Source organism: Ammodytes marinus (assembly GCF_949987685.1).
Source record: "Ammodytes marinus genome assembly, chromosome: 10".
In the NCBI taxonomy this organism is placed as follows: domain Eukaryota; kingdom Metazoa; phylum Chordata; class Actinopteri; order Uranoscopiformes; family Ammodytidae; genus Ammodytes; species Ammodytes marinus.
In genome coordinates, this window is record NC_137214.1 from 7374218 (window position 1) to 7395404 (window position 21187).

At 41.4% G+C, this 21187-nt stretch overlaps 1 protein-coding gene across 1 annotated transcript in view; it reads right to left on the minus strand.

Moving 5' to 3' along the window:
* Window positions 1–323: 323 nt before the first annotated feature.
* The window catches only part of gria3b (glutamate receptor, ionotropic, AMPA 3b), a 98411-nt gene continuing 77547 nt past the window's right edge, over window positions 324–21187 (minus strand). Inside the window, exons 11-16 of the mRNA XM_080035318.1 lie at window positions 20674–21047; window positions 18986–19184; window positions 9344–9591; window positions 4860–4974; window positions 3065–3312; window positions 324–2195 (exon numbers count right to left, since the gene is read on the minus strand). Coding sequence (XP_079891444.1) covers window positions 3067–3312; window positions 4860–4974; window positions 9344–9591; window positions 18986–19184; window positions 20674–21047 — 1182 coding nt within the window. The 3' untranslated portion in view covers window positions 324–2195; window positions 3065–3066. The remainder of the gene's footprint in view (window positions 2196–3064; window positions 3313–4859; window positions 4975–9343; window positions 9592–18985; window positions 19185–20673; window positions 21048–21187) is intronic.

The following is a 21187-nucleotide window of genomic DNA, read 5'->3' on the forward strand; positions in this document are numbered from 1 at the left end:
TATATTGGAGGCTATATTGAAAATATCTATGTTGTACTTTCAGCCATGACATTGTTGTGTACTTGAGGTTTTTGTAATGTACATTGTGTTTGTGTTGTTGTTTTGCATTTTTGTTTGACTCAACGTTTAGGAAATGAGGGTTGCCCCTAAATGATCTCTGGAGTATAAATAAAGGTTAAATGAAAATGAAAAAAATTTTTTAAAATAATGGTATGAAAATATATGGTCATTAAACACAGACACGGGAACATCTCTGTACATTTTTTTATTTACAAAATGTATTAAAAGTCTCTTTACAGCACCTCACTAATGAGGTTCAGCAAATTATGCATGCATCTCTTTGCTCTTTTTTACCCACTACTAGGCCCAGAAATGGTTTGATTTTTACAGATTTTTTTTTTGTTTGATTTACTTTTGCAGAAGGTGAGGCGTCCAAAAAAGAAAAAAGATGAAACCGATTTTTATACAAAAGAATAACCAGGGCTGGATTTTTACTAACATTTTAACCTAAGGTCAGTTTGTGAGTAGCAGAGCTGTAAAGCATCACTGATATCACATGCAAATTTCTTATAAAACAAAATCATCGAAAAAAAAAAAGGTAAACCAATTTTCTTTTTCATCGTGTAATATAAATAATTCTCATTTATCTAAAATTTACACATCTTTCTTAACACGTTCTTCATTTTTTCTTCACATTATCGGTTTCTTTTTTTTAATATACATTTTGTATGTATTTTTATAAAACTATCTGTCCATAGTTTCAGGTGATTAAATAAGTATCTTCCTAAATCCTATGGAATCACAGTCTTTTTGAAAAGAAAAAAGAAAATATTACAGCAATATGGAAATGTGCTAAACTTCAGGTCTCTCCCTGGTATAACCTTGTATAAATCTATTTTTCTGGTTGGTATTTATATATTTTGTCATTTACTAAGTGAAGTCACCAAACACTGTTATGCTCATTAACAGGAAAATCAAATTCAAAGCAAAACTACAGCTCATTGTAAAATGTGCAATTGTTAAAAAAAAAAAACGGTAAGGTAATCCAAAAATACTACACTTTAAAAGCCATTACTGTTATCCTTTCATTGGATTGCAGTTAATCTACAAATGAATTACCCTTTTTGTTTGGTTTTTACTTTCATGTATACAGAAGACTTTAGTTTGAGTTCTCGACTTCGGGGAAAAAATACTGTTTTTGGAGTGGCGTACCTTAGCGAGTCAGCGCTCCTTTGATATTGTACAAACTGTAAATCACTTTTTTTTTACTTTCTTACTCAAGCATGAATACCTTGTTTTACGCACTCTTCCTCATACAAAACACACTCTTGGCAGTATTGGAAGTGCGAATTATGGACCTGCTTTAAGTAGGGGCGTGAAAGCCAAAACACCAGATCACCTTCTCGCTTTGCGAGTCCCCATCCCAAACGTTCAGAAGACAGTGGCAGCAGCACCAAGAGATTTTGGAGCACAAACATCACACTCACAATTGTTTTTTGGGGCTGTACATGGCATTTTGCTCCAATAAGATCAATCTGTCATTTTAAAACAGGTTAACAGGTCACTACAAGTGACCTTAACAGCAGTATAAAAGCTATTGTCTAATAACCAGTGTCTTACAGTGCACTGAATAGAATCTAATAAAATATCAACACATAGAACCAGGGAAAATCTGGCAGCAGAAAGATGAGAAGAGTAATCCGATCATATTGATTACAAGAGAAACCAATTACAACACTTGTCATATAAGATTCGTCCTCTTTTCTGGCACTTCGAAATGTGCTTAGGGGGTTGCAAATGATGGCTTTAGTTCTCCCATTCATTGTAACATGTCAAATGTATTATGTATAACTCTATCTATATATATAGATAGATATACATACATTACATTTATATGTATAGATGTATAAATATTTTAAATCGCTGCACCGTTCTTCTGTTTTGTATGAGTTTCAAGCAAAAAGCAATATCATTGTGAATGAGTTGCATTGATTTGGACTCAGAGTTCCATAAGGCACTGAGAGGAGGAGGAACCGCAATCGGCTTTTTTTTCCCCATGACCAGTCCAGTCCAGTCCAGTCGTGTCGTCATTGCAGATTATCGTTGCCGTGTCCGCCCGAGAGGATTTGGCTTGGAGCTCAATCCTTGTCCTTTTTTCATAGATATTTAGTCACAGTCGGAAACCTTTCCTAAACCTGTGTCAACACACACAGACCAAGAAGCAAAACATGGGAAAGGGGGTTAAGGTATATCTTGTTTTTATGATTGTCAGGTTAAAATTGACATCTGCGTGTGACATATGTTGGCTGAAAAATATGTGACTGTGAATCAAAAATGTCAACGTCAAAGTGATCAAAATTGACACATGGCTATGTTTGCCTTTGTTTGTTTAAAGCCCCTGAAAATATGGTCAGAAATATTGCATTATTTTTTCAATAACACCAAAATGTTGAGTTAATAAGCAACAATTTAATGTGAAGTCCCAAAAATTCATCCTCAAGTATTATTTCTGAAGAGTACCCACTTCAAACCAGTGAGAAGAGAACAGATGAAGAACACAAATATGGAAGTCTCTCTCAAATAAATAAGCAAAACCTTTCTACTTTGGTAGAAAATACTGTGGTCTGTTCATGTATGTGGTGTGAATCACTCAGAGTAAAAAAGTTGATTAAGAAATGTTTTTGTATTTATATTATTGTTTTGTTTCCAGGGCCTTTAAATGAGGTTGCTCTGTTGTACAGCTGTACTATACATTGTGATACTGCATGAACCAAGAGGTTGTGTATTTGATAACTTCCAAGTATCGTGCATTGTACAGTATAGCCTTTTTGAAGCCCGAGCCCCGAGGCACTATCAACAATGCATCTGTGGCATAAACAATATCTCAGAGTTTTGTATGTGAGTGGGCATGTGTGTTCACAACATGACAGCCATACAGTATACCATTTCACAAGCAGTGGCTACACGGCAACACATGCAAATCAATTATTCACTCTAAGTGATTTGACAGAGTAGCTGAATGATTCATCCAGTAGCACACAGCGCTCTTGAGTGGCCTACCTACCTCTAGATCTTAACACTCTCGGTTCCATACACGTTGTAGCCTTCTCTGTATGTGGCAAAGTTCTGGGTGTTGGCGGGGGGAGTTGGCTTAAAATTCTGGGCATTCTTGGCCAATTTCAGCCGTTTGGTTTCCTGCCGTGACTTATAACAGAACTCTATCAGAGCCACCATCATGGCCAGCCCCAGCCCTCCAACCAGAATATAGAAGACACCAGCCACATTGCTTAGGCTGAGAGCACTTGTCTTGTCCTGGGGGAAAGTGAATAACATAGTTAAGGGGGTTTTGCAGTGGAGCAAAAAGGCAGCAGATATATATATATATATATATATTTTAAAAAAAAAGTGCAGCCTGCATCCTTCAAACTGAGCCTCACATTGCCTTGACATAAAAGTGCTTAAGTAAATCATCATACTCTATCTTATAACTGCTGCTACGTATGGCAGATTATGGATAGTAACTGCTACAAGCAAAGCAAAAATTTGAAGATGTAATGAGGTGCTCAGGCTAACATTGTTCAAACTGAACTGATTTTTTTTTCCTACTGCTGTGACAAAGTTGTAAGGGTAACTTCAGGCTGCCATAGTCAAAAACCATTGTCCTCTTTGGGGGTAAAATAAGCCAGCTCTTTACTGCCTGGATCTGCATGGTGAATGTAGAGATTGTCCCCTCCCTGCACTACATGTATGTACTCTACAGTAAAAATGGCTTCTGCTTTTGACTGTGTTAGGAAGCTTGTCAGTATCGCATAGGTCGATAGATCTGAAAAAATCCCTATCTGTTTAAAAAAATTAAATAAATGTAATCCTCTTAAGCGACATGTACGTATAACTCTCATGGCAACATTGTCATACAGTACAGTCAAAATTCATAGTAAGATGAATGATTGCGCCATTAACTGTTAAATTAACACTACGAGATCTAACCATTTTGCTGCTGCTTACCAACCAAACGTATTCATTCAAAATTTGTTCATTAGAGTTTTACTATTTGCATTTTAACCCTATGAGCGTGGGAGACATCATGGAGCTATATCGGGACCCTAACCGTTTATTCTCAGGCTTAAGACTGTGTCTCAGAGGATTAAATAGTGGGTTTATTACATTCCTCCACTCCTTGTAATGTGCAAACAGGAGCCTCCAACCTCAACTCCGAGCAGCCACAAACGAGATTGAGACGGGCACCCTACGGCGCGCCAGTCGCTTGGGAGAAGTTGAATTTGACTAACGCATCACAGTTAAGAGGCTCTGCTTGTGCGTCACACCACAGGAGGCCAAAGAATCTAATAGACGCATCTCGAAAAGCAAACTAGTAACAACGCAAATAAATCAAATTTTTTCATTAACAGTTTGGTGAATAGAAACAGCAGCATAATGGTCAACCATATCATGAATGTCAAGAGTGAAAATGAGCAAAAAATAGCAAGCATTCATCAACAACTGTTAACTGCTGTGAATCAATTGTAATGGTGTATCTGAGAGGCACTTGATGGTATTTTCCCCACAGTATTAGCATTACAGCTTTTCTACAATCCAAAAGTGTCTCACTTCTATGGCATTAAAAGAAGAAGAAACAATAGCTTTGGGGGAAGCAGTGCCTTGTGTTAAAGCCACATTTAAACTGTGTTGCAGTTTGTGGCAGAAAAAAAAAACTCAAATACAATAAAAAAAGAAAAAAAAAAGATTATGTGTAGCAAATGAACAAAAATGTATACTATAGAGAAGTCTGGTTCTTGCATATGAACAGTACGTCAAAATGCAATTTTGGAATCAGTACAAAAAGACCTGCAGCGACTGACCTTACTTCCAGAGTCCTTGGTTCCACATTCACCCTTATCGTACCACCATTTGTTTTTCAGCTTGTCTAAGATGCCTTGTTCACTGAGTTTCAATACTGCAAGGTTTACAGGAGTTCTTCACGTGGGAAATAACATAAATAACATTATATTATGTTATTTTATGTTATTCAACTTTTAAACTACTTACATACTTTACAAAGCGATAAGGCAGGGCTCCTGGCCATGTTTCAACATCACAGAGAGCAGGCATTTTCTACCTATTACCTTCATGACCCCTAGTCTAAAGCCAGGACCTACCCATATCGCTTTGAGTAATCGGCAGGCGCTGTTACCAGGGCGGCCAGCAGGTACTGACAGTACAATCTGCTAGTCTATTGATATTAAAAAGAATCAGGGGGATATTATTTTTAGGGGGCAGGTAAACAGATCACAGGGGGGCTTCTTTGACAGCATTTAACAAGTTCAGTCCGACAGTAGCGTTGTCTTAGCAAACAGAAAAATCTGAAAGGGATGGACACTACCTTTCCATTTCCATAATGTAGGCTTTATTCCATGCTCGGCTAATGCTATACTGTCACTGGCATGACAACGATCAATTCTGGAGGTATTAGGACCATTTTCAAATCTAAAAGAACTGTGCCTGAAAGTGAAGGCCTAATTCAATCTCACGTGTTCTATCTCGACATATCACAAGTAAAATCTAATCTTTTAATTAAGCCAGATTAGTGTCAGATGAAGTGTGCGCCGACCAAACTGCATGGAGCTGCAGAACTAAGCACAAACGTATCAATGGAACAACTCCTCTCATATTCGCCTGTAGCTGCCTAATCGGATGTCTGACACAGCTGTTTCTTGCCGTTTCATAACACTAGAAGTCACGGCATGTCGTCAAAATACTTTGTAGAATTCTATTGCACTAAATTACTTAAGAAAATGTAAAGCTGGCTAAAAATCACATTTTGTAGTTGTAAGTGTAGATAATGTGTGGTGCTGATGAATCTCTTTGTGTAGAAGAGAAAAGGGAAATGAATATATTGTATTGATAAATGAGTGACCTGACTGCTAGTCCCTGGGAGCAAATTCCCCAAAGGGGATCCATGCAACGCATAGTGCACCGGGAGACGATAACACCACTGTATATACCCTCTCAGCCAATCGGGAAGAAACGGACCACACTATTGTCTTGGCCTCGGAGACAGACATTGATTAACAATGCAATTACTCCGTAACATGCTCTGTGTCTGAAACTCAATCTAGGCTGCAGTGTGTTGTGCCTGAGGGGGTCAGTTGAGAGATGTGTTAACAGTGTGCAAGGCGGCCGTCTGCATGATTATGTGCATCTCTCCTGATGTCTTTTGGAACACAGAAGCTGTGAACGAGGCACTGTTGTGTGAAACCAAGCGCTCCGGGCCACGTTATTCCAGCTAACCAGGACCTTTTTCCGCTGAGTCCCGGGGAGCCAAAACAAGCCACGGAACACAGACAGAAGGTACATACCTGTGCTTGATAAAAGATCGCTGACAGCGCAAGAGACAGATGCTTTCAAATGGCTCCTGAACAACGAGCTCTCAAGCAGCACAGGGAAGGCCTCCTGAGCTCAGTGACTGCAGAACACAGCAATGTTAGCAATGCAAACGCTGACAGAAAGGTGACTTTGTAAGACTTTTCGAAAAACTTTTCAGAAATCAAGCACAGGCATTAAAGGAATAGTTCCAATTATTTTTCAGCACTCTCGGGCTTCAAGACATGGCTGCAAAAAAAAACATTCCTTTAACTGTCCGTGCATTTTTTGAAGGTTGCTCACTGCTAGTTAGCTTAGCTCAAATACTGGTAGTCAATGGGTAACGTTAGCCTGCCTCCGCTGGCGGTCAGAAGATAAACTTTCAAACATCACTTAACAGTCCTGTGTGCTTGTTGTTTGTTTACCATGTTATGTTTCACACTATATTGTTTGTACTTTATTTCATTTTAAAACTAAATACATACCGGAAGGAAAGCAAGTCGTGCAACTGCCCCTCTAATCGTCCGCTCAGCTTCCAAAACATGTTGTCCTCCTCCGTGTATTCTGGTTCAAATAAATATGGTTCTGGGTCTTGGTTGTTTCAGAAGAACTAGTCCTGATCCTCCCTAGGGCCCGTGTCCACATAGAGCAGCACCCTTTGACCATTTATTCTTCAAAAATGCATGCACAGTTAAAGGAATGGTTTTCTGTTGCCTTGTCTTGAACCCTGAGAGTGAGACAACATTTATTTTTTTGGAACTATTCCTTTAAAGTAAAAACATGATCTATGATCTTATGCAGCCTCTTGTGGTGAGGCTATTTCAAAAACCATATGCCAAAAAACCTTTATTCTGGTCTTGGCCCTGTCCATGACAAATGACATCAGGAGTGCAATGACACAATCTGCAGACAACGGGACCTTGCAGTTTATCAGTAACCAATTACCTGACATATATCATCACATGTGCGCTGACAGCATCATTTGTCATTAAATTGACCTGCATTGTCAAGAATATGTTGGTCATATTGGTTGTAAAATAGCACAATGCTTCATGGTACATAATATAAATAACATTATAACACGTTATCATGGTTGAGTGGGGTTTCACACTTTGCACCATTAGTTCCTATAATGGAAAAAAATCCGTAATCATTTAACCACAGAGGAAGAGGGAGGGACCTGATGGTCAAAGAGGGTCACAGTTCGGTTATCTATGAGTTGTCAGGTAAGAACTGTGGAAACAAAACCACCAGTTGGTAAATCAGATGAGTCATTCAAATTCAAATCATAAGTATTTTGATTAATTAGAATTCTCACGTTTGCCTGAAATGCTTAGTCCCCTCAAGACGCCGCTGTTCCCCTTGCTTCCCTGTCGGCCTCAGCTGAACGGCCATTTTGAGGATTTTAAGTACAATTCATCCTGTTGGCTTTAAAAGCTTGTGTGGTTCTGGGCCAGTGTCGTGGCTGTGAAGCAGCTGTGCGGTCAAGTACTGCAAAGCCATGTATCTTAAAGGATTAGCAAGTTTCTCCTTCAGGAGGCGAAGGCTGCAGGCCATGGCCCTTTTTCAATGTCAAATATTCTATCAGTGGCAAACTTAATAAAGGCTTTCTTCTTAGAATTACATATGTGTGACTTCATCAACTGCTTCTACTCAATCTGCCAGAAGCTACCTCGTCCTGATATCCTAGAAAAAGGTGATCTGCCCTACACATGTGTAAGGTTGAATAAAGCAGCTCAACCTTTCACAACTGTAGGGCAGCACCATCCACCATAATAGCTTCCGTTAACTTCAAAGTTTGTCATACAGAAAGAAAACTCTTAATCTCATATATTATGTCCCTTAAGGTCTCAATAATCAAAACTACTATTCTTCTGTTGGCTAAGAAGCGGCTCCTTTAGTTTGATGTGATCTGTTAAACCGGCTGGTCAGACCAGCAGTTAATTGACTAATCTGCCGTGGGGGCAGCAGCAGTATGGACAGTTGCTTTGGTTCTGGTTGGGTTGATGTAACAGCCTTGCCGATTACTCTGCACTATAGTACCCGATTGTGGTGACATCGAGGCTGACCTTGGAGTCACCTCCCCCGCTGCCGCACTCTCCCTTGTCGTACCACCATTTGTTTTTCAATTTGTCCAAGAGGCCTTGCTCATTCAGTTTTAAAACTGCCAGGTTAACAGCATTTCTTGAAACGATAAAACATAACTTGTAAGAAAATGCACAGGTCCGTGAGAAATCTAATGCAAAGTATTAATTATAGTACTATACGCATCATTATGATAGGTGATGGTAGCGAGACTACCACCGTCAAAACAGGGGGGGGCTTATGCATAGGATCTGTTAATCAGAATGGTCTAGGAAAGGACAAATAGTTTAAGAATTATTTAAGGAATATGGAGAGATAAGAAAAGGCTCATATAAGGTAAAATACAGTGTTAAATCTTGGAAAAAGGTGGCATGAAGGGTTACGTAGTTTAGAACTGAAGTGTGCGGGATGGGGACACTTGTCATTGAGAAGAAAAAAGTAACAACAACAAAGCATCATGCAATTAACATTCGTCACAAGTGACAGCACAGCTTTTAAAGGCTAAATTGAAAAAGCATTGAACTGTTAAATTAAAAGTGACAACACAACAGTCAGGTAGGACAGCACACAGGGACAGAAGGAGAGATCCAAGGAGAGAGAGAACAGTGAGAGAGAGACATAAATATGAAATGATTGTTAGCTTAGCCTTAATATCTACACTGGGTTCCTCTATTAGAAATTAACAACTCTTATCACAAATATATATAAAAAATATACCAAACATTGATGAGAAAATATTTAAACCTTGGTATCCATTTACATTTAAGGGCATACTACCGTTACCTTCTGTGTCCATAAACAAAACAAGAAGAAGAGGAGAGAATGACAACAGGGGGACATCAGGGTAGGTGGAATACTATAACAACATGGAGGAATATTGTTATATTATTCCACCCACCTTAATGCGGAGCCTTTGGGCGTCGCCACACCATAGCCTTTGGAGTCGAGGTTCCCGCCCACTTTCATGGTGTCGCAGGGCTTCCGCTGCTCGATGTACTCGTTCATGGTGGACTCGAGGAGAAAGGCGAATTTGCCCTTTGACTTTCGTACCCGGGCTACGCCATCGGGGGTGGTCTTAACAAACACTGAGGGCTCAGCGGATTTCATGTACGACCACATCTTCTCATACACTGCTATTTTGGACCGCTGTGCCGAAGGGAAGAAGAAGAAAGAGAAGTAGTTTAGAAGAGAAAAAAAACTGAAAACTTATGCTCACTTAATGGATTTCTTTGTAGGATTTTTGTGCTTAATGATCGCTTCATTTAAGACGGCATCATGAAGTATTTATAGACATCTCAGAAAAAAAGCAGCCAGAGTGATATCTTTAAATACTTCCAGAAAATATAGCTGGAAGACTTTTTGCAAGATCATGAAGTACAAGAATCTACAAAACCCATTCCTTTTTCATCAGCATAAATGTACTCTTTCTAATTTTATATTGCAGCTTGAGGCAAACATTCACTGAGTGTCACCTGCACGGCTGGCTATATATTGAGTTATTGTAAAAATTATGGAATTCATGGGACTGGGTTGTGAAAAAAATAGCTTCAATAATTAAGGTTTTGTAAGAGTGAATTGTGGTGGCTAATGATCATTTATATGGAAACTTCAAAAAGGTTTTGGACCGTTCTCTGTTAGTGAATTTGAGCCTTGGATTATAGAGTTCTAATTGAACTAGTAGAATCTATTACAGCCATTCATTACAACAAGCCTGTCCTCATTGTAACGTCTAGCTGTGGCTCAGAGGCCATGTGCATACCAAGTGAACAAAAAGGCCGGTTACACAGACACACGGCAACCCATCACAGAATCACAAAGATGAGCATTTTTTTTCCAGCGCCTGGGGTCGTGCTTTGCGAGCCTGTAAAATCTGTGGGAGTTGAGCGCTATCTATAATAAGCATCAATTAAATTATTCAATGCTGCTGGATTTATTTTGGCATAGGCATTTCAGACTTTGAACAGATCAGGGTCCGATCAGTAACGAGCCGGTTCCCGAATGTGCACTGTGTGAAGTGCAGTCTTATTGCCACATAAAGAAAATACCTTATTTCAGTAAAGGCCAGAGAGAGAGACAGAGAGAGGGAGAGCTGGCTGAATGAAAGATCCACTGTCAACCGGAGGCTTTGTGTATGGAATATACTGTTTTCTTTAACCTAAAAAGTCCACAAGTCATCAGTTTGGTAATTGAAACGTGTGGAAAATCTAGCCTAACTAAACTAATTAATCAGTTAATTGACAAACTAACAATTAGCAACTCTTTTTATAGTAAGATAATTGTTATATGTAATTTATCAAGCAACAGGACTAAGATTATACAGCAACACTAGCAACTATGCAAGGCACAACATGCTTGGAGCCAAATGCCGACATTATCACGCTAACATGCTCTCAAAGAATACGCTAATGTGTTTTTTTTGTTTATTATGTACAGGAACTTTTTTGCCATATTGAATGTTATCAGTTACATGTTTTTGCTCATAAGCCTAAGTAATGAACTAAATAAAAGTCTGACCTGATGATGGCACTTTTTAGTTGTGCCACGTGGCATTTTTAGGTGGCTAACATGGCTAGAAATGCCAAACATTTACTGCTTACCTACTCAGATGTCTTCTCTAGGATTATTTATTGCACTTTTTCATTATGCTCTGTTATTTCAGGCATAAATGCATCTATTGAAAAATGTATTTGAGTCAAAGAGGAATGCTAGACAGTAAAGATCATGTCATGTAAAGCTCTGTAATTGAAGGGTTGAAGGCAAAGTAGAACTATACTTAGATATATGCTCATGGGTAGACCTACTGAGCTCTGTGGCTTTGCATGCAAACATACTGATCAGTAAGCTACACAGACACTGATCACTGTCCCGGACTGCATTGGTAAAAGCCTCCTTATCCGGATCATATCCATCTCTAATGCACTTCAACTGTATTCATAAACAAAAGCATTAACCTTGACCTAACACAAGTGCTTTACCGACTTTATGTGATCACATACAATTAATTTTTAGGGCATCTGTCATAGAGCATCAGGACGAGGGAGAGGATGAGATGAGACAGCAACATAACACAAATTAAAAAGTGTGCGTGATGGATGTTTTTCTGCTGAGATGCATAAAAATCCTTGAAGTTGGGGCAACAGTGATTCATTTTTGTTGATGCAAATACAAAGTGTGTGTGTGTGGGGGGGGGGGAGGGGTCTGTCGCATGTGATGTTTTTTGTTGACAATCTTGTTGAAGGTGTTCTATTTGCATGTGTCAGACATCAGGAAAAGGACACTTTAGTGTGGAGGACAATTTTCCCCAAATAGCTGTGGGGCTCATCTGCTCGGCAGTGGGAGAAAGCCCCTGCAGACTGAAGAGAGAGGAATGTATCTGGGCATTGATTACTAACGACAGAGCGTGCTGCTTCAGTGCTTTATGAACTCAATTCATCAATAACGGAGCGGAGTCGGAGCGCAACCCAAAACTTAAATAGGCCAATTCGACTGTGACTAGAGTCACCAATGAGATGCTTTAGGCAGATTCTGATAGAGAGAGACAGAGAAAACAAGATACAGTGAGAAATCCCAGCAGGGAAAAAGAGAGAGATTTGATTATTGACTGCTGGCACACAAATATACACGCTTAAATAAACACACACACACACACACACACACACACACACCCACAGCACAATGCTATCGCCAGTCTACTCTCATCTCCTTAAAAATGTAATCATTCACATTCCAGTCTATGGTGGTAATTTAAAATTCAATTAGGATATAATGACTGCAAGAGTCCATCATCAATAGAACAGACAATTTGTTGAGCAATTATACGCTGCCATAAATACAGCTTTATACACGTGGCCCTCCTTCACACTGTATAATGGCCCCGTTAGAACACACTCTGTTTTTAAATGAGCTTGCAGACAATTAACAGGGAGTGGCCTGGTTTGGAAGCTATGGTGTGAAGTTAAAAAGGAAAACACGAGTCAATGTTGGGTAACTTGTGAACGGCATAATCCCCCCCTCTTTCTTTTAATGTCTTAACATGATAGCCCACCAAAGCAATCACAATGAAGTGCCTCAATAGTGGATCTCAGTAAAAGCCTCCTACCTAAGCGACACGGTTACATCATCTGCGTAGGTGTTTTGCTCCTGCAGATCTGTCTGAAAGCAGTGCTTTGCCTGCCGTCTTGTAATGGAGATAGAAAATCTCAAGGCTGTTATTCCGGCCTGTTGAGCCAAGATGAGATAAATAAATAGAACAGGACCTGCCTTTAGCAAGACAAGGTTAGAGAGAGGCAGCAAGATAAAAACTGGTGGGCGCTTATTATTCGTCTTCAAATCACCACATCCAAAATCCCATGCAGATATGAATGCACCGGCTCACTAATACATGCACATACAGATGAAGGTTTTTCCTTTAGAGCACGGCTCGGCAATTAGGTGCAAGCATCAGACGGTTATTTTTAGCAATTTTTTCATTTCATGTTTAGAGGGCTAAACAGTGTTAAAGGAGCAGTGGGGACGCAGGTGCACTATTTTTGGCATTATATATTTTTTTTCATAAAGCTGCAATAACTTATTTTGGTCGGATGGGGGGGGATCTAGTAATTAGAGATTGTTGTTCCAGGAGTATCCCAATAATGTTATTAAGATGTCTGATAAGGGACCAGTGATTAAAGTCCAAAGTCAAAGAAAATGCCCTCTCCATTTTTAAACACACTTAATCCGTATTGATTCTGAGTTATGCAGCATTTCCAGCCCTCCGTCCACTGCACTTCCAACCGTAGCCAGTTTTTTTTTTAATTCTTCCTTTGGCGTTGCAGTGCTTGCTCTCATTAGGGCCTCTCCCGTGTCCGCTTTCTTCACTGCTTGTGTTAATAAATGCCATGCTCCATATGCCTGCTGCTACATTTTCCTTCTACTTTACTTGCCTTCCATTTTGTTTTGTGAACACTTTACCCCCCCCCCCCCCCCCCTCCCGCAACATCCTGTGTGGGTGCCAGGACTACCTGTATCTCAAGTATGCAGAAATGAAAGTTGAAGCTCTTGGGGTTTACTTTGTCATTGAAGTGCCACATGCTAAGCCCGGAATACTAATGCGCTGGTCTTTGATGCGTGTTGCTGGACTCCAATAGCTCCTCTTCGCTCCTGCTGTTGTTGCCGCTCATTTTGAAGTTTCGACAAGACCCCTCCGAGGACAAGCGCATTCAGAAGGTTGCGCCTTTTATCGCGCTAGTCTATCATCGCTTTTGTCAGCTTTCTCTTTTATGCAAACAAGGCTCTAATCTTTATAGAAGCCTCCCCTTCACTCAGCACTGTACCGAACCACATAGTGACAAGAGCTCAGGGAATTGTGTTACAATGTGTTGCTGCATATGATTGCAGGGGCAGCCTACACTGCAAAACATTCAAAATCCTACTTGAGTATATTGGTCAAATTTCCTGGTGCCACTTCATATAAGATAAACTCACCCGACAATCAACATTCCAGTGAGATTTAGTAATGCCTGGTTAACTAGGACACAAAAGCTACTCCGATATTAGTAGTAACAAATGCTCAATATGAGTATTTTCTAGGGTAGAAAAAAAACTGATTATTATGATATACTTCCTTATAATTGTAAAATATATCTCTATTATATCTTGAGAGGCTTAACAATTGAACCTTACTTCAAACCTATCTTACCAGATGATTCTACACGTGTTGAATTGTCAAAAAAAAAGCGTATTACAATACACATTGTTTTGCTTGGGGTTTTTTTTTTGATGAGGCATTTTTTCCAGTGTAAATCTCCTCTTGATGCAACCCTGGCCTATTGCAGGTCTGCTGCTCTGTTTAAATTAAGCTCCTTATTAAATATCGTGCTGGACCATGAAGAAGCTATAGTGTCTGCGCCACAACAGCTGAGACGTGAAATTGATTCTCACGCTTAGTAAAATGCATTGGTGGTGACTGCGCTCTCAAGCTGTCGTTCCCCTCTCCACCACCACACCTGCACACATCAGTAAGGCTGCACGATGTTTGCTTGTCGAGGGCTTCGAGCTTGATGTATAACCTTTGGAGAGGGAGGGAGGGGGACACACACACAGAAAACAATGCTGCGGTCTCATTTCTCTGCGCAATTATCATTCTTTCATTGTTACCCTGTGTTTAATGAGGAGCGTGATGGGACAGCGGTGTGGTTTGTCTTTGATGGTCTCGCCCCGGTCTTTTACACGTAATTAACCAGCCACATCAGCCCATTTTATCATCCAAGACCATCATTAGGATCCACATTCTCCTGCAATGTATGTTTCACAAAAAAGAAATGGAACCGAGCCAAGCCTTTTGTACCGAACAAAAAACCTACTCATCAAGGGGATAAACATGGCCCTCGCGTGGTCATCATTTTCTAATCATCCAAAAAGACAAATATTCAACTGACTGCATGAAAAGAACCATGACAGGAATTTTAAAAGGATGAAACAAATCGCTGTGTTGCTAACAGCGGCACATGACAGCTGCTGCTGCTATGTTGAGGGAGAGCAGCACAAACGCTTGAAGCTGTCCCACAGACATTGTCTTAAGGAAAAGCAATAGACAGACAGACAGAATGCAGACAGAGGAGGAGAGGGTGCCCAAACAAGCAAGCATACAGGCTAGTCTGGGGGGAAGAGGGAGCCAAGTTTTGGGTATAGAAGAACTGCACTGCCAAGCGCCTAGAGCCGTTCAGGCTTCCGTTGGGCACGTCAACGGGGCTCCCAGGCCAGCTGTCCTGGTTGGTTGCTAGCAGCAGAATCTAAAGGCTTTCGAGGGGGATCTGCTCTAACACCTCTCTCTCTCTCTTTCTTTGAAAATTCCTCGGCAGCTCGTCCTAGTTCACATCACCACCAAATGCAGACACACGGCCATGTCACTGACCACATTTACATGCACAGCAATTATCCCATATTAACCCGGTTAAGATCATATTCTGACATTACCAAGTAATCAGCAAGTCCGGCTCATCTTAAATATTCGGAGTAAACCACAGTCCGATTAAGACAGCCGGAGTATTCCAATCTTAATCGCATTATTGAGGCATGTTGTATACACCTTGGTCACACTAAATATTCGAACCCGAGTATTTTTGCTGCATTTTTCGGCATTTTGCTGCAGTTTGCGACACATGCCCCATTTCACTAGTGTGTGCAAACATGCAACAATGCTCCTTAAAAGAAGAGGTGTCAATTTTGGCTGCCAAAACAATGGCAGGCAACGATTATGAAATAGTGTTAATTGTCCTTGGATAGGACGGTAGTTATCACCTGAAAAACCTGCTGACAGATGTCATGACGCTTCTACCACTCCTAGTGAATGTCACTGGTTTTTTCAGAATATCCTGATTGACATGTTAACAGGAATATGCCCTTAGCTGCCGGGCATTGAAACACCTTATTTGGAATATTGTCTTGAACTGCAATATGGACCTTAATCAGAATATGCTTTGCATGGGGAATATCTGAAACCTCCTTAGGAAGAAAGATAATTCAACTGATTTGAAAACCATAAAATGAGAGCCGAATGCGTTGTAGCTCATTATTTCCATTTTACTTTGTTTAAGCTTTCTTGCTTAGAAAGGGAGCAGAAAAAAAGTATTTTACCGCACTTTGTCGAGCGTCTTTGTAAGATAAACCAGGTGAAATGATCAAAGATAAGAGGCAGAGACGATGACATATGTCGCGTTTGAAACATTGCACTTGATTTAAAATTTCCAGCTGGCTGATCATGCCGTATGGGGCTAATTAAGCCCCGAATGTATTTCCTGAAGAAACAGATCTGAAATAGAAACTTTAACTCCTATTAATCAGTGTGGGGTTTTTTTTGTACTACTCGTCATCCTGCCACAGCTCTAATTAAAAGACCCTTGGAGTAGCTTTTCACACTTGTCATTTCCTATTTGAAGACTTGTGGGTGTAACAGGGACACTCATTATACAGAATACAGGGGAAAAAAAACTGCCACTCCCAGACCACCTCACACATTGTTCTACTGTCAAACCTGCTGTGGGGCTACATCCAGTGTCGGATTGGAAACCTAATCCGTACTAGGCATCCATCATGCCTGTGACACATAGACATATAGATACACCTAGGCAGCATCTCTGATACAAGGAACAATTGATGACAGACTTTGTATGATGAATAAAGTGCTGCTGTCATGTATGCCATGTTTCCTAGGGATACATCCTCAAAGTATATGCACACCCTTTTACAACCAGAATTTTTACAGTCTTAAACTTTCTAAAATGACACTATCATGTCATTCTTTGTCTGAAAAAAGCAAACAAAAGAAAAACACGGATTTTATTTTTCTGCATTTTGTTGTTGTGAGCGGTTCAACCCAGGGGTAACACAAATGAATAGCTCTCTCTGCCAACATGGCTTGCAGCTGTGAAACATATGAATTGGTTCTCTCCCGCTGATGAGTAATGAGCGAGCGCCAGATAAAAGACTGTCATATTGCCTTTTCGTCAGCGCAGGCGACAGAGTGCTGTAGTATCATTAGTTTCTTTTTGCAACTTTTTCTCCGCTCTGGCGAACGCAATGCGATCGGCCTGTCGATGAGGCAATGCATGCCACGAGCTGAGACATCTATTAATTCCACAGCGGAAGGGCGATCTCCTTAAAGATAGGCAGCTGTGTATAACTCCTGCATAGCGAGCCAGCGCGCACACACATGTGGTTGCCTTTCAGGGAATAATATACTTTCGCTTTGGATTTTAGCTAATTTATGACTTAATTGCCAAGCTAGTTCCCTCATGCCGGCAGACATATTGCTTATTCCATCAGAAGCGTCTTTCCAGGCTGCTCTGTTTAACCTACGGGGCTCTTCTTCATCAGGTCCAATTTGCCAGCGATGGCTGCCTAGCTAATTATATTTCATTGAGCTGACCCCTCTGAGTTTGAGCCTGATGCGGGCGCTTTGATTAGCCCTCCTGCTTTTATCACCTCAGAGTCTTCCACGTTGTTATCACACTTTCTAGCTGACAGCCCCCGGTGCCTCAAGGTTGCACACTGCAGTACTGCCGCATAAATTTAACCAATCGTGTCACAAGTTCAAGAACGGCTTCTCTGTCAACATGCCTCATTTGGAACAATCTTGTGCAGGTCAAGAGTGCTCTGCTAAAGGTAGAGAATGGAAAAGCTGCAAGGAGGAGTTCATCAAGGACACAAAGACGCTTTTAATAATGTAGGAAAACCTGTGTGTAAAATGTATAGGCCTTTGCATGTTTTGCTGTGTGAGCTGAAAGCAAAGGAGCCGCTGGCTGATAAGTAAGGTGTGTGTGTGTGTGTGTGTGTGTGTGTGTGTGTGTGTGTGTAGGAGGTGGCAAAGCTTTCGAAGGCCCAGCCAAAGGAGTGAGTCCTTAGAGGCCCTAACTAAGCTAAACCTTTTTTTTTTTTTTTTTTAAGATATTTTTTTGGCATTTTTATGCTTTATTGATAGTGTAGACAGAGTTGAAATGGGGCCGAGAGGGGAGTGACATGCAGAGAACGACCGCGGGCTGGAATCAAACCCGGGTCTGCTGCTGGCCGAGGCCCATGGGGGGGACGCCCTACCAACTGAGCTTAGGGCGCCCCTCTAAACTTTGTTTTGAACCAAATATTCACTCTAACTTATTATACAAAACAAACATTTAGGGCGCACTCACACTAGGCAAGTTTGCTTGTTCCGTGCTGCAAGATCCCCCCCCTTTCCCCACTCCCCCACTCCCACGCTGGCCCGTGGTCACACTGCTCCAAAAGGCCGCGGCCCGGGCACGATTGCTCCATCATACATACGTCATCACGTCGTAATACGATACATACGTCATCACCAAGCGTACTTGCTGCTGGAATTAGTAGAACAACAGTAGTCGCGGATTGCCCCAAACCCCTCCGAATTGTTGTGGGTCTTATCCAGCTGCGACCATGGCTGCGACTGAATACTGTCGCCGGTCCAAATTTTTAGCAAACTCTCCACTTTGCGATCGCACCGGAACCCACTCGTGAACCTCTTGCCGCCATTGTTTACAATTATCGTGGGGAAGAAGGGTAGCGCATGGACTACGTCAGCCAGCTCAGGTTGCGTATCCGTGTGCGCGTGTCATCTCATTAGCATCTGTACTTTGGCCACGGCACACCTCTCCCAATTGTGCCGTGGCCAAGGTGCTGTTCCGTGCTAGAATACGGATGGCGTGGTCACACTAGCCAAACGTTCTAGACTTTAGTATGCAAATGAGCTCGGGCACGGAACAGCGGCCCTAGTGTGAGTGAGCCCTTAGGACATTGTGACTTGAGTACAATTTCTTCTTGAAAACCTGAAAAATAGCATAAGTCGTTTTTTTTTACCCCTTGTAACCTTTGTGTGCAACGTCAAAAGCACAACAAGTGTTCTATCGTTATGTATACTTTCAATGAGCAAGTTAACCTAGCATGAATGCACAGGGCTGGACCTTTTCAGGGGCCCGGACATTCAAGTGGGTGGGCCCGTATGTATGTGTTTGTGTGTGTGTAGGAAACTCCAAACGTTTTCATGCTCACAACTCACCCTAAAGAACTCCTTTGTGGAGCCTGAGTCCAGAGTACCATATGCTATCTCTGTTTGCTTGGCCAAATCCTCGGCACTCTCTATAGGAGACACCATCCTCTCCACTGTCAGGAAGGCAGCCAGGTTGGCTGTGTAGGAAGAGATGATGATGAGGGTGAAGAACCACCACACGCCCCCCACGATACGGCCCGACAGAGACCTACGGGAGAGGGGGAACACACAGCCTAATTACACAGTGGCATGTGGTGCCTATCAACGTGCTAATATCTAGCAGTTGTGTTTAATGTTCGTAATTGCATTGGTCATCAGAATGTCCTTTTAACTCAAGGCGGTGCTGCGTCAACACTCCAAAACAGCCCATTTCCGAGGAAAGTGAAGTGCACGTTTAAAGTGTGCTTCAATCCCAGGTCTTTAATTGGCTGTGAAACAACCAGGGTCAAAGTTTATGAAATAGCCTGAAGATAGCGTTTATGGATCCAATTTGGTGGTGGTAATTTCAGCATACAAGCTGACCAACTCAATTAAACATGCAATAGCTGAGATAAATGTGAAATGAGTAAAGCTTAAAATAATTAACACCTGAAGGAATGGAAGTGACTCTGTTTATTATTAGGCGAGACACAGAAGGCAAGAATTTAGATTTTTTTCTTCTTTCTACTTCTAAAGTAGCCTGGAAATCCAGACCCTGATATCTTGAACGATAGAGGGTCTGGCCACGATCAATAGTAATTTCCAACTCAAGGGGCGGCTCCTACTCGTGCATTTCAAATGCCACTGCACGCAGTTGGATAGCACTACGACCAATCAGAGCGATGCACAAGGTGACGTATTAAGCTCCGTTCGTTTAGCGAACAGCTGTTAAACTGTTATATTAAACTTTTGCCGTGGTCGGTCGGCAAAACAGAACATTCCACTTACTTGCTAATGAAAGATTTGAGTGCCGTCTTCCAAATCGTAAAGGGTCGAGGCCAAAGCAGTCTCAAACTCAAACAACATATCCGCAGCCATCTCTGATGTTTACTATCACGGCTTTGCTTCGACGTCGCATGCACGTCACTGTCATCAGCTGGTTACGTCCGCCCCCAGAGCACCATACAAAGGGCTCAGGCCCGCCCATATTAGATAGAACCAATTGAAACGTGAGTCAGGATTTCTGGACTTTCTGAAAAAGCTTCAATGGAGAGTGTCCAGACCAACAGGTGCAGCAAATTTAATTGTCCAGCGCCTAGTGGCAGGTCTGGGAATGCCAGGCTACTTCTAAAGCACTTGCATCAACTAAACTTTCCATAATCATGTCTAGCACTATTATGAACGTTATGACAGAGGGATTTGTCATACAGTATGTTGCTAAGTGTCTGATTCATGAAACATTTGGTAAATACTGAAAAATGCATTTTTAAGGCCTGTACATAGTATTATTTGATTTATAAAATGAAAAAAAGGCTTTATCCAAAACTTATCCTCCAATGTTGTACACTTAATAGTTGTAAAAATTAAATAAGTATTTCAACTCTGCCTGACTCTTTGCATATGCACATGTCAGAGAAATTTTATTTGAATGTAATTCATCAACTGGCAACGATGCATGATCTACAAGTTAAAGATTTGACCCTATTCACCTGCAGAATGCATCATCCTACCTTGCAGTGTTAGCCTCTTATGCATAGCGTCTATCTATTCCGACCCACCTTGGTGAGATGTCACAGCCCTGCTGCATGAAGGCGCCCAGTGAGAACCAGAGGGAGTTGAAGATGCCAAAGTCATTGGGCGGGTCGGGGGGCGTCTGGGGGTCTTTAGCCTCGTCCTGTTCGTCAAGGTTCCACTCGTAGGGACTGAACCGACTGACTAGGAACAGGACCACGCTCACCCCGATGTAGGCAAACACTATACACATCCAGATCTCATAGGCCAGCGGGTCCAGGAAGGAGAATACGCCGGGCTTGGACTTTTGCGGCTTCTTTATCATAATGGAGATGCCCAAGCTCATAAAGGGCTTGGAAAAGTCTATCACCTCCTCTCGAACCAGAGTAATGGTGAGAGGGGCAACAGCTATATCTGCTCTCTGGAAACAGGGACAATGCACAGCACAGCGTTAGTCATAAAACTGCGTGAAGAAGTTATTCTTAAGTGTGTGTGTGTGTGTGTGTGTGTGTGTGTGTGTGTGTGAATGACTGGTACTCTAGAGAAGGAGAATAAAATAAT